The 25,576-nt window shown below is 41.0% G+C and overlaps 1 protein-coding gene across 8 annotated transcripts in view; it reads right to left on the bottom strand.

Annotated features, from left to right (window-relative positions):
* Window positions 1-7,224: 7,224 nt before the first annotated feature.
* Window positions 7,225-25,576, bottom strand: part of septin9b (septin 9b) — a 72,000-nt gene continuing 53,648 nt past the window's right edge. For 6 of the 8 annotated variants that reach the window (XM_005469971.4, XM_005469969.4, XM_005469970.4 and 3 more), the window contains 9 exons: window positions 24,100-24,276; window positions 20,506-20,634; window positions 20,260-20,341; window positions 19,654-19,791; window positions 16,133-16,250; window positions 13,407-13,502; window positions 13,099-13,195; window positions 9,703-9,754; window positions 7,225-9,242 (listed from right to left, as the gene is read on the bottom strand). In XM_005469971.4, the coding sequence (XP_005470028.1) occupies window positions 9,026-9,242; window positions 9,703-9,754; window positions 13,099-13,195; window positions 13,407-13,502; window positions 16,133-16,250; window positions 19,654-19,791; window positions 20,260-20,341; window positions 20,506-20,634; window positions 24,100-24,276 (1,106 nt within the window). In that variant the 3' untranslated portion in view covers window positions 7,225-9,025. Of the gene's footprint in view, window positions 9,243-9,702; window positions 9,755-13,098; window positions 13,196-13,406; window positions 13,503-16,132; window positions 16,251-19,653; window positions 19,792-20,259; window positions 20,342-20,505; window positions 20,635-24,099; window positions 24,277-24,770; window positions 24,922-25,576 lie in introns of those variants that run through there. The other 2 variants (XM_013272985.3, XM_013272984.3) reach the window with 2 other exon arrangements.

Raw genomic sequence — 25,576 nt, forward strand, 5'->3', positions numbered from 1 at the left:
TTCTGGGGAAGCAACGTTTTGTCTGTCACCCAGTCCACAGGGAACAGTCTATCTGCCACAGAGTGGAGGGATGGCCACACGACAAGCCATTTTATTACACAGACACCAGGTTTACTGTTTTCTCGCAGCAGCCTGGCAGCGGTTGGTGGAAATACAACTGACTTGGCATGCCAAAGTACCTTGAAGGCTGATGGGGTTCTATATTTCATTGTCAATTGCTCTGGTTATCATGCAGTGTGCATTCATTCACATTCTGCATCAGTGTGAGCTTTAAATTATGTGCCAGTCAGTCAGCCCCATTAAACCCCAAAGCAGTCCCTGGGCAGCCCTTTCGTCTCCTCTATTTGTTCCCCACAGCAGCACTAAACAGCAGCTCCCACAACACTGACTCCAGCTAAACAACCTTTGCATCCCTGGAGAGGTATGCTTTTTCTTGTCTTATCTACACTGGTGACTTTAATGAAATATGCAGCTGTCTTTTAATCAAAACACGACCAATTTGCATACGGACCGGGGTGGGACAGTGGACACTCCCCCCTGTCCTGACCACGTCAGAGCTGGCTGCGATCTAAGCTGATGAGCACTCTGATGTCTGAGCAGTATGAAGGAGACAGCGAGGAGGGGTTGGAGGAGGAGGAGCAGGAGACATAGGAGGTGTGGATGGGGGGTGAGGGGAGGGAGTGGTGGAGTGGGAGGGGCGGGAACATGGCTGGAAACAAGCAAAATCTAAATTAAACAAACAGATGGATGTGGCACATTTGCATATATCAACAATAAACAGGGGTACTATGCTTCATGTCCAGCAGGGCTCAAGGGTAAACCGGGCAGAGGATTACAGAGAGTGCTAGTCTGTGTACACGTATTTGTTTTGGTGTAAATAAGTTTGCCGAATCTAAAGGTGCTGATTAGCCCGGGGTGAGCTGGATGCCACGCAAAACAACTGTCAGCATGCACAGCTTTAATAAATGCAAACGAACGGCAAATTAATTACCGGCAAATTACCTTGCATCGATTACTCTGAAGGCGCTGCGGAGCGAAGCAGGGGATGTGGGAGCTGGGCAACGGGTAGCAGCCTTTTGTTTTGGGTGTTTTGCGGCTGAGGACTGAGGAACAGGCAGAAATAAGAGAGTTCTCTCCTGTTGTGTGTGCATGTGTGTGTGTGTATAAGTAGCTGTGAAGGAGACTGTGGCTGAGGAAAGATGTACTTGTGTGTGTCTGTGTGTGTGTGTGTGTTTTTGGGACTGAGACAAGCAAGCAAAGTAGCCACTAGTGCCTCACCAGTGCAGACGGGCGTTGGCTCACTCAATGACAAACTTACCAGGCAGATGGTAAACTGGCTGAGTGGAAGTCTATGTGGTTGGCATGCTGGTTGTCTGGCTAGACTGGTGGCTCATTGGCTGTCTGGCTGGAAGAACTCTGCCTGGTAACGACGGAGCCAGTGAAGGAACAAGGAAGCCTGTGTTTTTGAACCCTGTTTTTCTTCTCTCTGTTGCTTCTCTAAATCTGGCTTTGACTTTTCTTTGTTATTTAGTATTTGTTTACACACAAAAGTATATCCTGTCGCATGGAAAAGGCAGAATGGTGTTTTATCTTTGTTGTTAAATGATCAACATGCAATGTAATCCACCTCTCTGTGGTCCTGCCAATAGGCACTAGTGATGTGCCGCAATAGCGCAGTATGGCTGTGGATGAAGTGCAGTGATATATTAGGTGATATGATCCAGCTGAGACACATTATGTACCTGCTCTTAGAGTTGGTGGGAGTTTCTATATTTCTAAAGCACTGTGATGGAGGGAGAGTCTGGCTGCCATTTGCTTTATCAGAATTAATCAGTTCAGAGTTACAGTGAAGCCCTTTATTTTTTTCATCCCTCTGAATTATTATCCCGCCTCACTGAAAAAAAGGCACACATTCATACCTTGTCAAACTCCAGCTGCCCCATCACCGCCGTCAATCCAGCCGACACTTCATCAGTGAGGCACAAGCCCAGCCGGCCACCTGCAGATGGGCCGCTCGCTGTCTGAGAGAAAGCAGGAAAACATATTTCACCATCATTTGCTGTCAAATTTAAACACACATCAGATCTGCTTTGGTTGATCTTATATAGCTTCAAACGATGCCGTGTAGCTAGTGTTGTCGAATGCCTAATTAATTCAGGCCTCCCACAGCTTTACAATGTGACACTACACGTTGGCTCGTTGCCTGAACTGAGCATTGGTTGTCTGCAAAAACACAATGTAACTCAATATGTGTTGCATCAGCTATCCGTGGAAAATACTCAGAAACATAAAGCACCCCCAGGGGCAGTCTCTGCTGTTCTTGTGACTTATTTGTTAGGAAACAAAGCCTGTGATGAGCGATGGCGGTGATGATGATGAGTCAGAAGTCTTTCTGAAGTGCTGAGCAGGACGTTTCCAGCAATCAGTGCCAGCAATGAGCTTTGTTTGTTCAGATGATCAGAAACATCCTGAGTTGCCATTCAGTAAAGACTGTGGTAGTTCCAGACACCAGATAACAAACGAACAGATGAAGGAATGATGGCAGCCCAGAATCTATACATTTTAGTATAGATCCAGTAAATATGGTTAGTATATTGCAGTTATGGGGTGGCTGTAGCTCAGGAGGTAGAGCAGGTCTACTGATCGTAAGGTTAGTGGTTCGATCCCTGGCTCCAGTCTACATGTTAAGTATCCGTGGGCAGGATACTAACCCTAACGGATGCTCTCTGATACATTCATCGGCGTATGAATGTGTGTGAATGGTAGTTAGGAAGCACTTCAAAGCATAGAAACAGTACTTGTGTGATTGGGTGAATGCGGCATGTTGTATAGAGCGCTTTGAGTACTCCAGGAGCGTAGAAAAGCGCTATTTAAGAATCAGTCCATTTACCAATACTTATTCAAAATCATAATATACATTTCTACTAAGACAGAGGTCACATTAAATGAGAAATGCGGACCAGCAAGTAACAGTGAGCGATAAGGATATCCTCAGCTAAGCATTTTATATGATAGTACAATACAATACAAATAAGTAGAGCAAAGTCATGTTTTATAAATTTCCCACAGATACAGAAACAAAAACAAAACCTTGTAAAATGGATGTGTAAGAGTCAGTTTGACTTACCTATCCATTCACTAATCTCTCAGTTTAGTTTTATGCTTTATTTTAACCAAGTCCATGCATAAGAAAAGTAACTCTCATACCAACAAAAGTTTGCTACTACCTAATTTCTATGTGCAGACCCTAGGCAGGCACAGCATTTAACAAAGCTAGGGAGCTGGATAACCATAGTGCAGCCAGTTAGCATAATTGAAATGGCATAAACATATTTCTGTTTTGTAGAAAGCTTATGTATTTTGACTCAAATGATCCTTATATTAGTGTATGAAATAGATCACAAACAGTACAGCAGGAGTCTCTACTTTTATTTGTTGCACATACAATGGCACAAATGTATAAATTAGATGGTTGGCAAAACTTAAGATGGAAACGAGAAATAAATAATAACATACCTGATACAGAAACTCACTTTTTTCTTTTTTTTCAGTAACAAGACTTCAGATGAAATTCCTGCTCTCCTCCCACATCCTGCCACTCTTCCTCTCACCTAACCTAACAAACCAACCAGGCCACAACAGTGTTTTGTTTTCGGTCATTATTAACACCATGTTTTCATCATCTTACTCATATTTTGAAAAGAAGTTGGCAAAAGTTTTAATCCACCTGCACCAAGCTGCATTAGCAACATCTCAGTTTCTCTTCTCATTAGTGCCAACAGCTAACCGTGCTAACGTTGGGTTTGCCTGCTAGCGGCACTTCTGCAGTAATGCAGTGGGAGAGGAGGGTAGCTGTCCTCCTGTCTCCAAGGCTGTCATAAAAACATTGCTGGAGAACTGCACCTATCAATAGCCACAAAGGAGAAAAAGAGCACTTTGGTAATGTGTTTGCACTATACAATATAAAATATGTCTCACAGACCTCACTGGATATTGATAAAGATCAGACTCTGTGGATTTCCACCCCCAAAAGAGTAGAGACGGGCAATTTTTTGCTTGTTTATGCTGGTGAATTTGAGATCAAAACACAAAACAGTGATAGAAACCTACTTTGATTTCATAATATTTATTATAGGCACACAGAACATGTAAGATATATCTCATAAAGATATCACAAAACTGAATGCATATATCCTAAAGTATCATCAGCACAGTGAAATTAAGTTATCCCTTTCCACTAACATATATTGCTCTTGGAGGGCGCTGTATGTTATGCTTTCATACTGGTTTCTTAATGCTGATGAAGGCCATGTGGTGAAACATATCAGCTTGTTAAAGTGCAGATGCTTCTAGCAAGGCACTTGGCATTGCCAAGTTGTTTATATCTTTGGCTTAGACAGTCTATTACTGTGACATAAAATAATCAGCTTGGCTTCACAGCAAATCTGCTCTGGTGTCATTAAATGTAAACACTCTGCTTTACACTTGCTTAGTAACTGCTGCCTAGTGATTCTGAAAGTTTAAAGTTTTAGGCAGTGTGTGAAAGGCCACCTATTGCCCACTTTATTGCTCTGATGTACGATTTTCCATTGGAACAGCTAACTGTAGGAGACGAACGGCAGCAGTGAGAAAGTACAGATGTCAGTTTATATGCACCAATAAATTGGTCTGCCTCTGCTAGCCAGTGAATCTGGCACTGTCATAGCAGTGTCAGAGATGTCATTATCACTCACCTTCATGGTTCTGGGTGGCTGCCAGGGAAACTGTTTAGACAGAGGTGTCAAAGTTACGCGAGTTTTCAATAGATACTGATCTTTCTGCAAATTTCATTGTCTCTCACCTTCACATTTGTCATTTGTCACCAGAGCGGCGTCGTCCTCGGCAAAGAGGACTTTCAAACCGAAGACTGACTCTAATACAAGACACGGCTGCAAAAGCCCCAGCAGGAGCTCCAACGTGTGAAAGGATGACAATGACCTTCGAAAAGCAACGGTGTCAACACATTACAATCGACAGAATAGTTGAGAAAGTGTGAAAGGAGGTGTAAATGAAAAGCCCTATTAAACCGGTGCTACGTGGGCATGGTGTGATGCCACTGCAAAGACATATTTCCTCTCAGTTGGATTTGTTTTGTGAATGCGGTGCTTGATGGTCAGTATATTACATGATTGAAGGCTATTAGGAACTGCATTCAGAAAAGGAAATTATTTCTTTTTGTCAGTAATGTACCTCTATCATAACATCACAATGACTGACTCGGCTCAGTAAGCATATGTGAGACCTGGTGTGCTTTATATCCACCAGAAAAAAGTTAGCCATTTAGAGATTACTTTATTAACAACACTCAGTGTCATTTCTTCAATTTAAATTGAGTTTTTGGAATTTTTTATTCTTGCTTTGCACAATTTGATAAGTGAAAAACAGTAAAAATAGTACAACAAATAATAATTCATGACTTTGCGATATAGTTAGTGATATATTTAACTCTGACTTCAGAACAGCCTAAAATCCTTGTGGCGCAGGTTCAACAAGGTGCTAGAAATATTCTTCAGAGATTTTGATTCATAGTCACGTGACATCACCTCGTGGTTACTGCAGATTTGGCTGCACATGCATGACATAAATCTCTTTTCCCAACACATCCCAAAGCTGGATTGAGATCTGGTGAGTGTGGAGGCCATTTGAGTACAGTGAACTTGTGATATGGTGTGTTATCCTGCAGGAAGCAGCCATCAAAAGATGGATACACTGTGGTTGCAAAGGGATGGTTAGCAACAACACTCAGGCCGTGGCTTTAGACAATGCTTATTTGTCCTAAAGGTCTAAAGTGTACTAAGAAAATACCACCCACACCCTTACACCACCACAACCCTGAACCACTGATGCAAGATAGGCTGGATTCATGCTTTCATGTTGCTTATGTCACATTCTGACCCTACCATCAGTGTTGTAGCAGAAATCAAGACTCATGAGACCAGGCAAACTTTTTCCAATCTCCTAATGTCTAATTTTGATGAGCCCATGTGAAATGCAGCTTTAGTTTCCAGTTCTTAGCTGACAGAAATGTTACCCAGGGTGGCCTTCTGCTACTGAAGCCCATCTACTTCAAAGTTTTAGAGATGCTCTACTGCTTGCCTTCAATATGAGTAGTTCTATCATCTCAAGTAGCCTGGCTGATCTTGAGTAAACAAGGTATTATTGACAGGGATTACAAAGAAAGTGCATATTTCTCCTATACTGGCTTCTCTTCTCTTGGCTCCCTGTTAAATTCAGAATTGAATTTAAAATCCTTCTGCTCACATATTAGGACTTGACTTATGAGGCCCCATCTTATCCTAAAAATCTCATCGTACCGTATCGCCCCAATAGAGCACTTCGCTCTCAGACTGCTGGCTTACTTGTGCTTCCTAGGGTATTTAAAAGTAAAATGAGAAGCAGCTTTCAGGCTCCTCTTCTGTGGAACCAGCTCCCAGTTTGGATTCAGGAGACAGACACCCTCTCTGCTTTTAAGATTAGGCTTAAAACTTTCATTTCTGATAAAGCTTAAAGTTATGGCTCGATCGGATTACCCCGAGTCGTCACTTCGTTACACACTATTAGGCCTAGGCTGCTGGGAGCTTCCCATGATGCCCTGAGTGTTTCATCTTCACTCAGTGATCGCTTCAGATTGCTGCCCCACCCTGACTCTGGAGGTCTGTTCCTGCCTCCCTAAATGGGAGTTTTTCCTTCCCACTGTCGCCAAGTTCTTGCTCATAGGGCATAGGGGGTCACCTGATTGTTGGGATTTCTTTCTATGGTGGATTGATTTATTGGATGGATCTACTGGATGGTGATTATGCACCATATAAATAAATAAATCTGATATATAAATAAAACTGAACTGAATTAAACGGCTGTACCCAAAGTAAGTGTTGCTTGATTAAAGTTTGACTTTCATTCAACTGAGTGGGGAAAAAAAAAGATCTGCCTTCAATAACCAGGTATATGAGGTGTAGTCTTAAATATGAAAAAAGGTGTAAATTGAAATAAGAATTTTTGAAATGATTATCCTTTTAACCGTAGGCAGTAACTGCTGAGATACTAACATGCTGTGAGGAGTGTAAACACTGTGAGGACTGGTCCATTCATTTCATTGTTGGAAATCAAAAGCAAAGCAAAAAATGACCTCTACCCTTCCTCATTTGTACATTTTGGAGAAAAAAAATAAATCAAGGAACTCAACTATTAAACAATAAAAATATCAATCTTTATTCTTTGAGATAGCATATCAAAGATAAACCTTGATCTATAATACCATGACAAATTACACAAGAACTATACAACGGTAAACAGTGTAACCCAATAACTTTCTCTTGATAAACAATAGTTTTCTTTTTCTTCTCTTTACTCTTAAGTAATGAAAATATCTTTGACTTCAATGATACTGTTGACTCTCTTTTGGAAATTAGAATGGTATGTTTAGATGTAGTCTCTATAAAATATCCCATGAGCTTTGAAAAATACTTTTTTTCCCAAAGAATATAATCACGTGATCGTATATCGTATGATATGACAGGCAACATTTAGAGGTATCATTTCAGGCTTTTAGGTACAAATTGCCCGTCGCAGTTGTGGCAGAACATCTGCCTCTGATGAAATTCTGTAAGCTTGCAATGTAAAAGTCACCATCTTCCCATTATTTGTTGGCATGACTGATTGTAAATAATAAAACTCAATGTAGAAAATGATCAATTCTTGCAAAGTTACTGGTTGCCAGGTACGGTAAAGTCTCACAAACGGCGTACAAAATACTGCATGATACAAAAAAACCCAAACATATTCTAAATCTAAATTATCATCACTGGTTAAGACCTGCAACAAACCGGAAGCCAACAGCTGGAATCAACGATGAATTAAAGTGATTACATTAAACACACACATAAATACCTATCGATAAAATCAGATCTATACTGTATACTGTATGTGCTTCTCTTCAGAAAAGAAAATGGACTTTTATTTGGTCAGGAAAAAAGGACAAAACGGCTGCATGGGATAACAGCTGCACCCCCATCTTACACAATAAAATTAGAACATTAGCAATTAAAATACAACAGTAAAAGAGCAATGCAAAATGACTGTATTACACAACATTGGCATTATATGGAAAGAGACAATATGGTTTGGCAAAAAAAAAAAAGGGGGGGAGGGGTTAAAAACATCCTAAAACACTGGAAAATTACAAGACTCGTTGTTTCCAAAAGCTACTCCACACTGCTACGGCTTGTCTGTTTAATTCTACAATGCGGAGGTGTCAACAATATCTTTACTTTCTCTGTAACACTAGAAGCCTAATCTACATATCCCTACTTAACCCTAGCGACTATACAATACTATACACCACAACACAAGTCTTACTGGGTCAGTGGCACTAAGTTAGGTGTAGTTTAGAGCTAATCTACTGTCATCTCATACGCTGTACTGTACTCCGCAATATGACATTTCTCCTCATCCGTGCAGCCTGGATCGCCAACACTTCTGTCGACCCATAATTTCGATTATCTGTGTGTGTGGATGACTTCCGTGGATTTCTGTAAACAATCCTGAATGTAGACTGGACTTGACAGTTATCGTGATGGGAAAACGAACTAAAAGAAAGTAAGAAAGAAAGAGATCACTGTATGATATTGTGGCCCACAGCGAGGATGTGATTTTGCTTTGAACTGCAATGATGTAAAAAGATGAGAAAACAGCTCCATGGATGGAAAAATGTAGGAATTTACTCTCCGCTCTGTTTCTTGTAACTTCCTGATAAATTAAAAGACGTAGTTAGGTAGTCCTTCTTGGTAATAAAAATGATCTTCACAGCATGAATGCGTGCGTGTGTGTGTGCGTGCGTGTGTGTGTGTGTGTGTGCGTGTGTGTGTGTGTGTGTGTGTACACATCTGGGCTTGTTTATGTAAACAGAATATATGCAAGAGAGTGTATGCTTTGTGCCGAGCTGTGTCCTGATATCATAAATTGGCAATTTGGCTCCACATTAGACCCTCTACATCTCGTGGGACAAGGCTTCGTGCTGAGCAGCGACTCCGTTTGGCTGCGGGGTGGCGGGCTGCTCCTCGGGCTGGCCATTGGCCTTTGGCTGAACAGCAGGATGGTCAGGCGGGTTAGAGGTGAAAAGGATGTTGGATTCATTTAACCGGCGAACACGATACGTCTCATAGTGGATGCTGCATGTGATGTCTTTGATGTTCTGCATATGTGTCCTGAAAACAAGACGAAGAAGAGAGTATTACATCTAATGAGAAAGCACCGCAAAGCAAGCTTCACAGGAAATGCCTACAACAGGTATCACTCTATATTTATGGTCATGTGTAGTGGAAACGATCGCATGTATTTGCATACTGTGTGCGAGGAGTCAGTCCTACACTAACAAGCTTAAATGCACAGATTCACTGGAAGAACCTGAGCAGAAATGGCCGCTCTACCACTGTCTTGGGAAGCACTCAAAACCTCAAAAGGAATTTCATTTGTATTGATTTCAGTCAGAAATTGAAGCTTTATAGAATCACTCCTGTCTCCAATTCATTTCAGCACATCTACAAGATAGAGTGAGTTCTGATTTAGCAAAATGGTGAACCTGTAGCTGGGTTTTTATTCAAATCACACTATACCCCTAAAAAACAAAAACATTAAAAAAAATGTAGGAGTGTGATGGATGCTCACCTGATTAGGAGATCTCGGAGATAAGCAAACTCACAGTGTGCAATGTTCTCAACTGTAAAGAGAGAAAGAGCAAATCGCTGAGACTAAATTCACAAAACAATCCCAAATCCTTTCCAATCCTGCTCGCTTGCAATTCCTTAAAAAGGTCACCAGATGGCAGCGTTGTTCACAATCCAGTTGAAAGGCGTCCTCTAACATGACATCTACAGCAATTTTCTTAAGCCATGATAACTCCCTCCTCCACTTTCGAGCAATTTAACACATCAGAGCTCTTCGCTGTATTGGAGAACTTTAAGTAAGACGTTTTAACAAATTCCCCATGACAAGCTTGTGGTGCCTTTAGTAGGCCTAACATGTTTGAATTATAGATTATGTCTAGTGAAAATGAAATAAAGGAGGCTACTACTTAAGCTTTGAAATCCAGGGCAGGAAATTTAATTCCCTTTGAAAGTAGGAGAGTGGAATAACTGCTGGGCCCGTGAGCGCTGATTAACGGCATCAAGGGAACAAGATACTAACTTGTAACGAGCTGCACTGCTGGTGTCTAGACGCTCTACTCCTCAACTAGTAGTGAGGAGCTGTTATATCAATCGATATGCACGTCTAATATACCCGTTACCAACAGCCCCTGAAAATAAACAGTATCTTCAGTGCTTGTGATAATATAGAGACTTAGGCCTCCTCTGAGGCCTAATTTATGATGATGGTGCCGGCATGTCCAGGAGCTTTCTCTCCCTTTCTCTTCCCTGTTCCCGCTCTCTTACTGCTTTGGCTTAACTAGAACTGAGCCACTGTTCTCTTAGCCAGACAAGACTGCATTTGTCCTGAAATTCATGTACTCCATCTCCCTCACATTGCGGTTCTACAGAACTCATTTGTAAGCTTTCGTATGAGTAGACTGGACATCTTCAGAATGTAAAATTGAAAGGTTAAAAGTCCAAAGTACCATGTTTTGAGGAGGAAGAAAAGTCTGCATGCACCTCTGAATATAAAGCAGGTTTATACACTAGAAGTACAAACTCAAACCTGAAAATACTGGCATACCGTACGACATGCACATTAAAAACAGAATGCAATGATTGCAATCTCATAAACCTATATTGTATTTATCATGAAACATTTAATGTTTAAACTAAGAAAATGTACCACTAAGGTCCAAACTAAGGTCAGTTTGAATTTAATTGCAACATGTTTCATAAAATGTGCCGTGTTTACAACTGTAAACATCTGGGAACTGAGAAGAGCAGCTGCTGGACTTTTGGGGGAGGAATGTTGTCCCATTTTAGTCTGATAAATGATTATAGCTGCTCAACAGTCTTGGGTTGTCTTTGTCATATTTTTGCTTTATGATGTTCCAAATGTTTTCAGTTGGTGAAAGGTCTGGATTGCAGGCAGGCTAGTTCAGGATCCAGACTCATCTACTACGGAACCAGTGCTTACAATAGATCCAGTATGTGGTTTAGCATTGTCTTGCTGAAATAGCCAAGGTCTTCCCTGAAAAAGAGGTCATCTCAATGAAGTGTATGTTGCTCTAGACCCAGTATTTACTTTGCAGCACTGATAATTCCACAGCCACTAATGCACCTCGACACCATCAGAGATGCAGGCTTTTGAACTGAGAGCTGATGAACAAGCCAGATGGGCCCTCTCTTTTAGGCACACGGTGTTTTCGAAAAATAATTTCAACTTTTGATCCGTCTGACCACAGAACAGTTTCCCACTTTGCCTCAGTCCATTTTAAGTGATTTTAAATATTCAAAGTCATTGCAATTATTATTCATTAATAATTTATATCCACTGTTCTGAAATGATTCTACAATGTATAGACAGCTTTTTGTAGGTTGAACCCATCCATCCATTTTTTTTTATACCCAGTCATGTTACTGACCCGATGCCAGTTGATCTCAGTTAATCTAAAATGTTCCTCCAGCTGTTTCCTCTTAGTACAACTTACTTTTCCAGCCCTTTGTTGCTCTGTCCATACTTTTTTCTTCAGTTGCTACCATCACATTCAAAATGAGCACGGTCCAGTCTCTCAGTTTAAACATTCGATATGTTTTCTATGTGCTATTGTGAATAAACTACAGGTTTGCAAATCACTGCATTTTGTTTATTTACATTTGAATCCTTATCTTTGAAATCATTTTTTATTTTTACCCCAGTGTTTTCTGCTCAAAGCACCACGCCAAGTCTTGCATGCTGCTATACTGTTTTAGATACTTGTATGATTGAAATGCTCTTGTTTATGTGAACATTTGTTGTTCTTCAGACACAGTATTTCAAGGTCATATTTCATAGTGAACATTGGGCGTTTCCCCAGCTAGAATCACAAAACAAACATAGTCTGAGTCATTTACATTTATCATTTACATGATATTAAATAGCTTGAGGGGGTTTTGGTGAATGATTTATACATTACAATGCATTTATAGGACAGCAAATGAACTAGATGCTCTGCAAGGACTGTGCTGAAGGGTGTCCTTAGAAGGAGACACTATTAAACAGTGATAGGTCCCTGCTGAGCCATCCTTCAGTTGGCTTTTTGTCTTTTCGCTACGTGTCCAGAGAGATGTCCTCTCTCTTTCTCCGTCTCTACACACACACTCTTGCACAATTGTGAGTAATGCAAGTACAGTTACTTGCTAAGAACCTCTTTGGCACTGTGAGTGTGCAGCACAGGCCAACAAATGTAAACCACATCACAGAAGTTATTGCATGCAAGTGTGTCTGTGAGACAGTGTGCGTGTGTTTTATGTTTCTTCCTGTAATCTCAAAGGACGTAGAAAGTGTCTGCAAATCTTTTCCTCCTGTCTCCTACGTCTCCCTAGTTACAGACTCTGAGAAACTTATGTAAACAAGCACCTGGTATTCAAACAGCAGATGGTTAAACTAGCTGGCCACGTTTTCAAGCAGCAGTCTCAAACTTTCCACATGCTGAGAGTTCACCAAAATCAGTCTGCTGGTTTTGCTGGTCATTTTGCTACCACAAATACCAGCACCAGCAAGGTGAGACAACTCAGCTGTAGTAACTGTAGCAACTGTAGCATACATGCTGCTGTATTATTTATTGCGTGAGGTCAGATGGCTTTGGCACTGTCATCTGGACAGGTGCGACCCAGTCATGAGTACAGGAAATGGGCCGTTTTAACGTTTGACCAGATGAGCAGATGGACATTATAACATTATTAGGCCAAGCCAAGTATTTTTTAACTGTTTTGCTGGAGCAATTAGTGGCACTGGCAGTGACAGCTACATGTCGACATGGCCAATCCACACTGAGACAGTAAATAAATGATTACATTGTTCTACCTTGTTATTCATTTTCTATTATCTGGCAGGGAAACTAACCAGCTGTGGTGTTTTATTTGCAAGTGTATTACAGTTCATGTATATTACCCTCTATGGTGCCCCACTTTGTTTTCCTTCCCAGAATCCTCTTTCCGTTCACCTGGTACTCCTGGTCGCTGCCCACCACAGCAAAAGGGATCATCTCCTGTTGAGTGCACAAATGCAAACATGGAGAGAAAACGCTGAAGTGTTTGCACCGACTTATTTTCAGGTCATGTTTGACTTGTTGCAATTTCCCCAGTTTTGGATTTTCCAAAGAAACACATACACAAAGAGGAGATCAAACAGGTTACATCTAACAAAGGCTTCGTTACAATTAAAATTTGAAGTGACTGAACACAGCAGTATCAACTTACCCTGATTTTGTCATTGATCATCCTGTCCTCTGCATCCTCATCAAACTCTTTCTGAGGATAAACATCGATCCCATTGGCTCGCAGCTCTTCCCTAATCTGTACACAGCCGAACACAATGACACACAAAAACAGTAAAGTTAAGAAAAAATTAAAAATGACACCGGCACATAACATTATATATAAATGAAGATATTTTAGTCTACACAAATTAAAATGTACAAATTGAAAGTGAGACTGTGGCAGTTGTACACAAACTCACTTGACTGTGTCCTGGAGCATTTTGTCAAACAAGTATTACAGAATATAAGCTAGCTGTTGATACTCGTGACAGAAAGGGGCGGGGACACGCTGGTTAACAACTCTTGAGAAGTCTGACATCCAGACAGAGGTACAGCTCATAAAATCTCCACCCCTCACTTTCAGCATGTCTTTAAAACGACTAAAACTCGGGCACGGGTGCAGGAAAGTTTCTGAGAGAAATGTCCTTTTAATGAATGACTGTTCACTCCCACAATTACTACTCTGACAATTTCCACTTGGTCCTTGATCAAACATTTTTATTGTGTATCCTTAGAAGCTTTCTCAGGGTTACATTAAAGGATGCAAACCAAGTGAAATTCTACAAAAAAGCCACATCAGCGGTTGGTTATGTGAACACACATTCATAGCTGAACACACTGAGACCCAACATTTAATAAAAAACAAAACAAAAAAAATTCAGCTTGTTCTGGTTGCATGTTAAGTTGCTGCAGGGATAATGGGAGGGGAAAAAAACTGGCACGAGAAGCTTTTAGTCAATAATCTTCAGGGTCAAACAGAGCATGTGCAGCCAACCAAAACAATCCAGCTACAAGCCCCGAGGCTTCTACTCTCTGCCAGGGCCTGGCACAGAAACCAGAAAGCAGACTCTGCTTTGTACTTATTGGACCGCGTTACTGGGATAGAGGGGAGACTGGTAGCCAAGACACCCATTGTGCTTCCACCTCTCTAAAATGAATAAAGCTGTTGGGAAGTCTGCATTCTTAAAAGAAGGGATGTGACACAGAGAAATAGATGGAGGAAGGCAGGTGGCTGTCTGCCTCCTGTGGAGTGAAAATAATCCAGCAGAGAAACGCAGTGAGGAAGAGATTCAGCATCGCGTAGGGACTCAACCCTGAAGCAAGAATCTGTTTAGCAGGGAAAGCCATGATAAGAAGGTAAGCGGTGTGAGGCTACAGAGGAAGATTGTCAGGTTTATAAGTCTCACGTCTGTTGACTGTAAAGCATTGACTGTAAAGCCAAATATACCCCCAAATTAAACTCAATGGATGAATGGGTGAACGCCTGTACAGATTTACAGTGGTTAGCCTGGACGCATTTGCTAAAACTTGCTTAAAAAACTTCATCCGTTAGGATATGCTAACACAAAGCCCTGCTACTATGCTAGCTACCAGACTAGTCTGTGAAACTATTAAAAATGCTAACAAGATACAGTGCTAGCAAGCTGCTACTCAACAAGTAAAGTTTGGTGTGTTAGCATAGCAGCATTTGCTGATTGTTTATGCAAGTATTTGGTCAGAGAAGCATTGAACAGAAAAAAAAATGCAATTTCCCTTAAAGGATCACTATTGCAGATCATCTGAATTCATCTCGCCCAATCTCTAGCATCCATTTCTATCACAGCATCCCCTCTGCATGTCCTCCTCCTTTACATCCATGAATCTTCTCTGTGCTCTTCCTCTTTTCCTGCTACCTGGCAGCTACATTTTCAAAATCCTTTGTCCAGTGTGTCCACTATCCTTCCTCTGCACATTTGCCAAAAATCCTCTATCTTTGCCTCCAAGCTTGAGTTGTCCTTCTGGTGTACGTATGTCTAATCCTGTTCCTCCTGGTCACTTCCAATGAAAAACTTGGATCTCAGTGAGACCTGCAGTGACGCATGTGCAGTGAAAATAAAGATTTCTTGCCATTTGCCAAAAATGAAAAATGCCCATCACATTGCTGAAATAGAGGAAAAGCCAGGAGATCATAAAATTCATTATGCTGTTTAGTTTGGGAATCGTAACTGTATGTACAATATTTTAAAGATATGCTTTTAGTGTTTTAGTATTTAGACATGGCGTTAAAAAAATATGGGACTTAACGATGAGAAAATAAACTCATGTATCAAAAACGGGCAAATTATCGCAAATTATTTAGAGAAACTGATGAATATTCAGTGTTTACTAAAATGCAAATTTTGAACTCATTTAATTCTAGTCATGTTTTATTGCACAGTGGAGACCTCTTTGAACTTGGCTGTATTGTATGCTCACCCCATAATTCAGTGGTAGCCAAATGAAGAGCCTGTCTGCTTAGCTGGAAAGTGGGCTTAAATCTCTTGGATCGTTGCTTAGATAAACAGTTTTTAAATATCTGTAATTAATAAGAGCTTAAAATGTTCACAGTTCACAGAGATAATAGAGTATTTCCCAGGATGGATGGAGTGTGAGTTTGCACAGATGGCTTCAGTTTGTGGTTAAGCCTGGCAGCTTCTATACACCAGTGATTAATGATTATTACTGGTTACTGAACACACCTGTGTTCATGATGAAACTCTGTCGTCTGATCTACCAACGCACTTCATTTATTTATCTTAAGCACACTCTGAAGCGCTCCTACAGGCAACTGCAGGCCACGTCTCACACACAGCTAACATGCATGGAGTTACCGAGACCCAGCAATGCATGCAAACACACTTCTCTCACCGTCTTTTTAAAGGAGTCCCTCTCTTCCAGGGTGAGCGTGTCGGCCTTGGCAATGACAGGAACGATGTTGACCACCTTACTGAGATGCCTCATAAACTCCACATCCAGAGGCCTAAGACTGGAAGATGAAAAAGACAACAAAATTCAACTTTACTTTAAGGAAGACAATTAATATTTTACACATAAAAGTGCATGGAGGTTCTAAATTAAGATGTCTTACACTATGGAAGGACAAAGCAATTCATACTACAGATAAAAAGATACCAAGATGTAAACCTTGTTTCATTTTTGAGTGAATAGTAATAATAGTTTATATAAAAGTGCAGGAACGTCACTTTAGGTTTTAGAAATCGTATACAGGAATCGCCACACACAGGATTAATCAGTTAGGCAGGTACCTTCTAAAATATTCCGAATGTTTGTTAATAATAAGAAATAATCAATAATTTCAGGAGTTTGTGCCTGATGATGTTCTCCAGTGTGAGCACTGAGCAAATCCCTAGCTTGCAGTAACTGAGAATAACTGGAAAAAAAGACCCAAACTGTTTCTTTTCAGTAGTTAACTGCACCAAAAATAGCAAACTTGGTTAATTACATGTACTTCACTGCTCCAAACAGACAACAGGAAGTTATATTTAAGAACTGACATGACTGTAAGGAAAGAGAACAACCACTAGAGAGCAGTCATGGTCCACTGCAGTCTTTTCTGTTCTCCCTGAAACCATGTCATTGTAACACACAGAGAGGCTTGCACATCTTGACAGTTGCTTCCAAAAACAGGTTTACCATTTTCCCCATTTGTCCTTAATATTCTGCTTTCGCCAAACTCAAAGCCAGTTTAGATAAAAGCATTCCTCCTCACTGGCTTTGTGAATCTTTCACATCTTAACGCGATGTGTGTGATTAAAGTTGTTTACATTTCTCCTTTAGCAGCCTGTGATCGTGCCTAGCGTAGCAATGATTAGGGCCGTCAGTGTGCACACTGTTGTTCCATGTTGCTTCCAGTTGCTCCTGCACACAGTTTCCCTTCATGCTGTCTGCTCTGCCCTCCAATTAGCCTCAGCCAGCCTGGTTCAAAGACCCAGAGGCAGCTGGAGGAAGGAAGGATGCCTGGCAGGTTCTCCAGAGCAACTGACAGACATGTCACCATCAAAATGGGATGAGCTTGTGCTACACAGAGCACGGGGAGAGGACAGGAGAAACAGAGCAGCAGAGGTAAAGAGAGAGGAACGATGCCGAGTAAGGGAAGCATCAGATGCTCAGGGGGGAAAATGTCACGTGAAATAAATACGCAGATAGGAAGGATATCCCCCCCTCCAAAAAAAGAAAAACTGTGGCTCACGATCCATGTGTGTCAGTGCATAAATAAACTGGGGCTATATGTACATGTGTGCAGCATCACATGCATGATGGAGCATACGTGCACACTTTCAGATGTACACATGCACTCTTACCGCAACATATGCATCATGGACAGTCACTATAAATTAAACATGGATGCATGCACAGACGTACAACTGTATGTCTGTGAATGCATGAATAAATCCTTCTGTCTAGCTGGTCGAAGAACATAGCAGTGACGTTTAAATGAACTGAGAATGGTTAGCTCGGTGGTCAAATGAAATGAGGAGAAAACAACCAGCCACACTACGAGCAGCACTCCCCTCCCACCATTTCAGTAATGGGTCAGAAAACCAGTTCGGAGTTGACGAGAGCCAAAGTGGAGCCTTCGTTTTCTCGTGACGACATGTTAAGTGAAGTAACAACAATGCTGCCCGGAGGGAAAATAACATGGCTGATGCTGCCATTATCGGAAATGGCTTCTGATGCCAAGGCTGTGTCTTGCTTCACTGAGCCCTGCTCTTCGATCTGAAACCACAGTAGCAACCGAAATGCACATCTCCAACGATAGAGGCTTACGAGAGCTCAATCTGTCGACATTTCGCTTCCTGTCATTCTTGGTCACATGGCGCAGGCATCCAGAAGCCTTTGGCATTGTGTCTGGGTAATTGGTAACAGGCCTCATTTAAAAAACGTTCAGCTAACATTACTGTGAGAATTTAAAATGAGAAAATAAGCAAACAGAGCATAATAGGGTAAGAGTTTTGTGATTCTTTCAGGGACACTTAAGTTCTTATTTTGTTTGTGAATCACTTCTATCAAGCTTTTTAAAAAAAACAAACAAAAAAAACAACTGCAAAGATCTGCTGTAGGTTTTTAGTATCCTATTTTAAACATTTACACTTTACATGTACATATAAAACCATCAAACAGCAACTCTTTACCACACGCCAGGCTCCTTCATTCTTGCACACAACTCTCTGGGTACCTGTAAGGAAGATCACTTCCTGACAGATGTTTATAACTTTTGATTAAGAAAAAAGGTGTGTCACAGATTCACAAACAGTTTTGTGTGAAGCACCTCTGCTTATGAGCAGTATCTGACTGGCAGCAATACTATGATTATAAAGATGACGCTGGAGGATTTAGGCACTAAGAGAAGCAATGCACAGTCACAATAGAGGAGGGTGGACTGAACTCTGCAGCTGTAAGCACAATTATCCACAAACACATTCAGGGTATCCACATATGTGCACCCGTGCAAGTTTCAGCATGCCCACTGCCCACTGGAGTCCACTCCCTGGGCCCTGCTTTACATGAACAAGGGTACACACGAACACACACTCGCTGAAGCAACAGCTGTGGTGACATGAGCAGATGATGAGGGGGTCTGTCAAACTGTGGGGCTCACACATGTCATCCCTCCATCCTTGAAAAACATTTAAGTGGACAACTGTTGAGTTATTGGTGCACAGAAATATGCGACTGGGTTGGATCTGCGGTAAGAAGGTCAGTTAATGGGTGTTTACAGTTGGTGCGCATTAAGGCTTTGAGTGTTTTAATTCACATATGTAAAATATTTTAAAGCCAAGGTGGCTTTATCAATCACACACCCTCAAGAGACAGTGTCTTACTTCCTCCTGAGATAACACGAGAACACAGCATTAGTTGCTAAATGAGACACCTGCACTCTTTTGGTCCAGACTTAGGTATGTCAGAATCATTCACACCATTTTGTTTCTGCGTTAGCCTCCAACCACATCTTTTGCAAACATGGCGGCTCACTGAAACACGCTCGTCTGTGACCACTGTCACACTGGATTTCATCATTAGGTTTCTGTCAACTGCTCAATATCACATCTCTCTATTCAGTCACAGATGACAAAGAGAGATACTTAAGAGAGAGATGGATCATAATGAAAGGAATACAGTGGAAGCTACAGAGTTCAGTTTCTTTGTGAAATGTGACCCTTCGAGTGACTCTTATGTATCTTTGAGGAGAGAACGAGTTCCACATGTGGTCATTAGAGAGTGAGATGAAAAAGACCAGGAAAGTGATGTGGTTAAAGAGCTAGAAAGAGACAATAGGTCGGGGGAGGTCCCCTGAAGACCCTCTGTAGTTGTGGTGAGAAAACAGGAGTAGGATGTTGAGCTTGTGTCACTTTAATACAGGCTCCTACCAGTGGCCAGTGGGAGGTATGAAGTATATGCAGCAGTGCACCCTGGTATCTGGTATCCTTTTCTTCCTGTTAATGTTGATTTCCTCTTGCAGGTAGGTTTCATACTGGTCATTGATGAACTTCATGATGGGTTGCCAGCTGTAACAAAGAAAATTAAGGAAAGAGAAACTATTACCTCAAAACCTCTTGTAAACAGTTATTCAGCTACAATGACTCCTTCTGTTCTGCAACATTAATTTAAAAGCTCCAAAGAAATTTGTAAAGACAAATCTACTAAAGATTTTTTTCCTTTTTCAGCGATATAGTGATTATAACATGCAGCATCGCTTCCAGGGAGACAAATGTTCCTGTAACGCTAAAGACACTTTTGAGACATTATAACTTCTAATTAAATCATGCATATTTTATTTACACAAAAACTGAATCACATTTCCTCAACACTTAACTTATAAAATAATAACATGAAATCCACCATCTTGATTAAACAAAATAAAATGGAAAAAGTGTTAAAAAAAAAAAAACAGAAAGAAATTGAATTTCAGCTTTGAGACAAATTGAATAAGTAGAGGAAGTGATTGTAGGCAGGTAGATGAAGTCTGGGCTCACCAGTTTTCATTGTTGATTTGATCCCCAAAGCCAGGAGTGTCAATAACTGTTAGCTTCATCCTAACTCCTTTCTCTTCAACATCTACATAAAGAAAAAGTGATTAGTGTAATTTAGGACACTTTACTTTTGCAAGAAAGATTTACCGTTTATATATTTATTTTGACAGATTAGATGGAAAGCCCATATTTCATATTATTAATACGATATGTGTAGCATCAGGCAGTATGCTACGAAACACGGCATACCGTGACTGACGGACTTGATCTCGACTGTCTTGGGGATCCTCTCCTCCACGTTGGGCTGCACAGACTTACGGCTCACCTTGGATTTGAACAGCGTGTTCATCAGAGTGGACTTTCCCAGGCCGCTTTGCCCTGATCCGAAAAACACACAGACGAACATGCAACATTTAGTAAAAGCAGGAAAACATCCATTTTAGGCAGTCACAAGGGAAATCCCTCTAAAGACAAAAGCGCAATTCAGCTTCTCTTTTTTAAAACCTCAGAGTGGGGAAAACTACATCTTATAACAGGACCTTACGCTCTTCTGCATGGGTTGTGTAGTGGGTGTGTAGTTGCATTGGGAGCCTCCTTATGGACCCCAGAAGAGCCACCTTTGGAAGCTAATGGGACCACAGTATTGTACAGACCACACACAGAGATGCAGACATACACAAGATACATCACCCACTAGGGGCTGAATCCTCTTACGTTGTGTCTACAGCATTATATATTTCTACTGAACATCGTCTACTGAGATAGGCTGGTTGGAAACTAAGTAGTGCTGCTGCATACATACTTATTATACAATATTATAGTGTCATTTTTCTTACTGAATTAAAAAAAGGGTCCACTACTGTTGATACCATGAATAAAAACGCACATTTTAAATTAAAATATTAGTGCCATTTCCCCTTCCACAGTGCATAGTTATCATACTTGTCGATTACATTACATTTAGTATTTATTCATCAGTACAAGAGTTATACTCCAACATCTAATAATCTCAAAAAATGTGCACCTGCAAGGCATGATAACCAGAGTCGTTCGGCTAGGTTTCTTTTTTTGACTTCCAAATGAATTTAAAGTTTAGTCAATCTGCTCATTTCCACTTCTACATTTTTACTCTAAAGACTCTGAGGTAGATTTGCATAATTCACAGTTGCTGTAGCTCCCTTTCCTCTAGCTCAACTTTACTCTGACTGGCTTAAGCATTAGCTGTTTGCCTGATGACCTCATTATTTAAAACTATGACATACATGATTGTCAGATATCAAATATGTTGAACTTGTGGACAGAGGGAGCCAATATGACGAGTCTATGAAGTTAAAGGTGGCTTTGATTGTACAGTGTGACTTACAGTGATACTGTGATGCTATTCAATGCTTGTTTAGCCAATGGAAACATCGACTAAACAAATGCGTGCTTGTGCTGAAACAACAACGAGTTGATTTCCTTTGGCTGGACGAAAATAATACAAGGTGGAAGTGAAAATCTTGATTTGATACTGGCATCATTTTGAAACATTATGAGTAAACGGATAAACGGGTCACTGCACACCGACCAACTCTGTGTGCCATGTCCCACATTTCCTGTCCTAAATGTGGACTCTGGGCATCCGATAGGGCATATGGAGAGTCGCCAAGCTGCCAGGCCCTCTGTGACCCCTCTTGGTGGCCTTTACCGCCTCTCTCTCACCTTACATAAACACGCTGCCTCTTTAGCACACACCTCACATGCAGTCTGCCCTGCTGCATTCACCCACAAGCACATGGTCACATTTTCTTTCCTTCTTCTACTGACATACACACTTAGACACATTGGCCAGGACTAGGTAGCTGAGGGGAGAAATTAGGGTCAAATGCATTCTCTGAATACCACAAGACCACAAGGGACAAAACCAACACCAGTTAACCTTTTACATTTCAACCAGTCATTCAAATAGCAAATCTGTTAGCCAGCAGGAACTTTATTAGAATGGGAATAGATTATCTCTTAACGTTAACTAAAAGGAATCTAACAAAGTTCAGGCAAACATGGTCGATCACAACTACAGAAAACAACAACAACAAAAAACAGTAGTAATCTGACTACACACGGTAGCCAGATTCCCACTGTGTTTCATGGCCTTGAGAAAGAGCTGAAGACAGTCTCACAATTATCACCAAAATGATGCACACCCTGCTGTCAAAACAGTCAGAACCCAACGGCAGGCCAGCACTGATCTGAAAGTAAGAAGTAGATGCCAATCATGTGCTAGGTGTTTGCTAACACATTGTCAGAGGAACTTGATACGTTGCTATAGTGATGTACCAAAGCTCCCTTTGGCAATCAGACGCGTCGTGCAGGTTGAAACTTGCCTTTTCTTTTCCTAGTAAGCGTTATTTAACAGCGATAGAATATATCAGTTAATTTTCATTTATCCTTGATGCATTTGGGGCACTGCAAGCGAATACATGTCAATGTTGGGTAGAAATATGCAGTTTTCCTGCGACAACACAAATGTGTAAGCAGGGATGCAAATCTCACACAGACTGAAACACGCTGCTGTTTCACTCGGGGAAACTTTTTGTGTTTACTCTGAAAATAAACGTTCGGTGAGTCATGTTCCACTGTCATGCTCTCAATATAAATCTGACACTCTCACTTCACACTCAATGCAATAAACAGTAGCTATGCAGCAGCCCTTGTTTGCCATGCTATGATCCATTTCCATGAAGCTGCACTGACATGCCACCTTACAGCGTGTGCTAAACATAGCCCCGAAGGGCCTCAAATCAGATTTTTTCAGTTACTTCCAACAGGCCAGTACCAACAAACATAAAAGATAAAATCTCTGATTGTTATGTAGCTTGATAACATTCCTTTCTTTATAAGCAACATTAGCATAGGTTTGTTTCTCTTGTATGCATGCATGCACACAGGTGCAGGATCGGAGAGATGTACAGACACTTTGATGGTGAGGCTTAACTGGAGGTGCGTAGCTGCTCTCTGAGGACGTACAAGAAGTGTGTGCTTCAGCTTGTCAGAGTAATCGCTGTCATTATAGCAATTACTCAGCCTGACAGCCTAAGTTTATCCTCTCAAGTGAGAGTGTTTGTCTGATAAATTGTGGACACTCAAAAAGAGAGCTTGTTGAGGAAGTCGCCACGTTAGCTGTTACCAGAACAAGGGAAGTAGAACCACACTATCAAACATGCACGGTTCGTCATGTTTTTGCTATTTACGGCAACCTCTTAATAGATATAAAAAGTGATTTTCTGAATCGACAGCAAGCAAACCAAGCATGTCCTCTTTTAACTGGCGATATGTGTGATCCTGATGTGTGTTGCGTCTCAAACGCTGACTCATGTCTTACTTGAACCACAACTCTTCTTTCGTTGCTTTGTTCTGCATTTTGAGTTGTTGCTGCACAAACTGAAAAGTTTTAAACGATTCCCATGTGATTCCCCCCCCTTTTTTTTCATTGCTGAAATCGGGACTGGGACAATATCTCTTGCAAACACACCACATTTGGGAGCAATTACAGCTTCAAGCCCTCTTGGACACATCTGTGCTAGTTTAAACTGGTTACATAGTTATATTCAAATCTAACATGAAGGCATAATAAACATTAAAGTGTGAGGTCAGACTAGATGGGAGGAAAACATTTAGAATTAGGCCTTTACATCATTCCACAGATTTGTACGAAAGCGACCACCTTTACTCACTATAATTATCTTTTTTATATGCCATAATTTAGCATTTTTAGCATCCCCCACTTCTCCATTTAATTTGACAGGACAAGGTTAGAGTCAACAGCACAGGTTTTTACTGGGTAATGTTGTGTGTCTTACTTACCCACAACCATGACATTGAACTCAAAGCCTTGTTTCATGGCCTTCCTCCTCATTTGCTCCAGGATGGCATCGATGCCCACATAGCTGGTGTCGCTGATCGGGGTCTTCTCCCCCTTAGCTTGAGGTTGGGGCTTGGTGGCTTCAGACATGTTGCTATGGCTCAGATTGACCTCTGACCCTAAGGGACACAAAGAGGGGGGGGAATTCGTGTATTTTGTTGGTGTTTATGCCAAAAGCTTGATATTTGAGCACATTAGTCTATGAAGTTAACATTTAAATTTAGTACATTTGAACAAGCAACATAAATTCAAGTGAAACCTTATTAACTGCAGTGAACACCAAGTTAGGAGTGCAAATCATACTTGATACTCATCTGAGAGGCTGACTTCCTGTGTGAAACAGGATACCAGACTCAAAATTCATAGCACCAACCCCCTTTTACAAGTTACTGTGTAAATGAGACATTAGAAGAACAAGAAACTTTCCAGAAACTACCTCACGCTAGCAACCCAGTGCACAAAAGCTGTTGACTTTTTCAGAAAAAAATTGATGTGGAAGTTGGAGCCACAGTCAAACAATGCAGCTGTGTTTTGCAGTAAAGATAAACTAATAAGCAAGACAAAAGAAACAGACCTCGGTGGAAGAAGCGACCATATATAAATCACAGCTTACCTCACTTTAAGGCGGATCAATTGAAGGCGAAGGCTGTGTGCCAAGGCACTGCTGCAACAGGCAAAATAAAAAAACAGTTCAACCCTACCAACCGTACTAGTATGTGCTTGCAGCAACAGCAAGACTCACTCATCCTATGGTAGGAGGAGACATCATTTCCTGTACTGTGACAGCTTGTGGTGATGCCTGCGTGAGGTCTGCAGTCAAAGACACTACAAACCACAGACGTGTACCTGAAACTGAATCTGAGACAGCCATCCTTGCTTTATCTTTATATGAGGCACGCTAAAGCAACAGCTTGTCCATAAAATGCTTTCTGCAGCATCACGCCTTTTAACACTATAAATATAAATGAAGCAGTTATGACAATGGACTTTCTGATACTGCTCAGTGCTCAGAGTTTTTCTGTTCCTGGGTATGGGTAAGACAAAAACGTTTTTTTGTGTGCGTTGTTTTTATATTGATACCATGCTGGTTGTTTACAGGCACAAAAAACAGAGAGATTTACCCACAGAGGCTGAAAGTCAAAGAATCACAAGATTGTGGGTGTCCACTCTCAAGTGGACACCATTAGTCAGCACAAGCCTGAAAACCACAGACTTTTCTACTTTACAACTCATGCATGCTTCCCTTAGCCAAGATTAGAAAAGCAGTGCACACATGTTCACTGATACACAGTTATTTTAATAGATATAACACAAAAAGTAGGTAAACTACATGCATGACGATAAGCTATGAAGGTAAATAAGACTTTTCAAACAGGAATGGCTGCAGTGCTATCAAGACTACCTTGAAAACTTTCCTTT

The sequence above is a fragment of the Oreochromis niloticus genome, linkage group LG6 (genome assembly GCF_001858045.2).
Source record: "Oreochromis niloticus isolate F11D_XX linkage group LG6, O_niloticus_UMD_NMBU, whole genome shotgun sequence".
NCBI classification, from domain to species: domain Eukaryota; kingdom Metazoa; phylum Chordata; class Actinopteri; order Cichliformes; family Cichlidae; genus Oreochromis; species Oreochromis niloticus.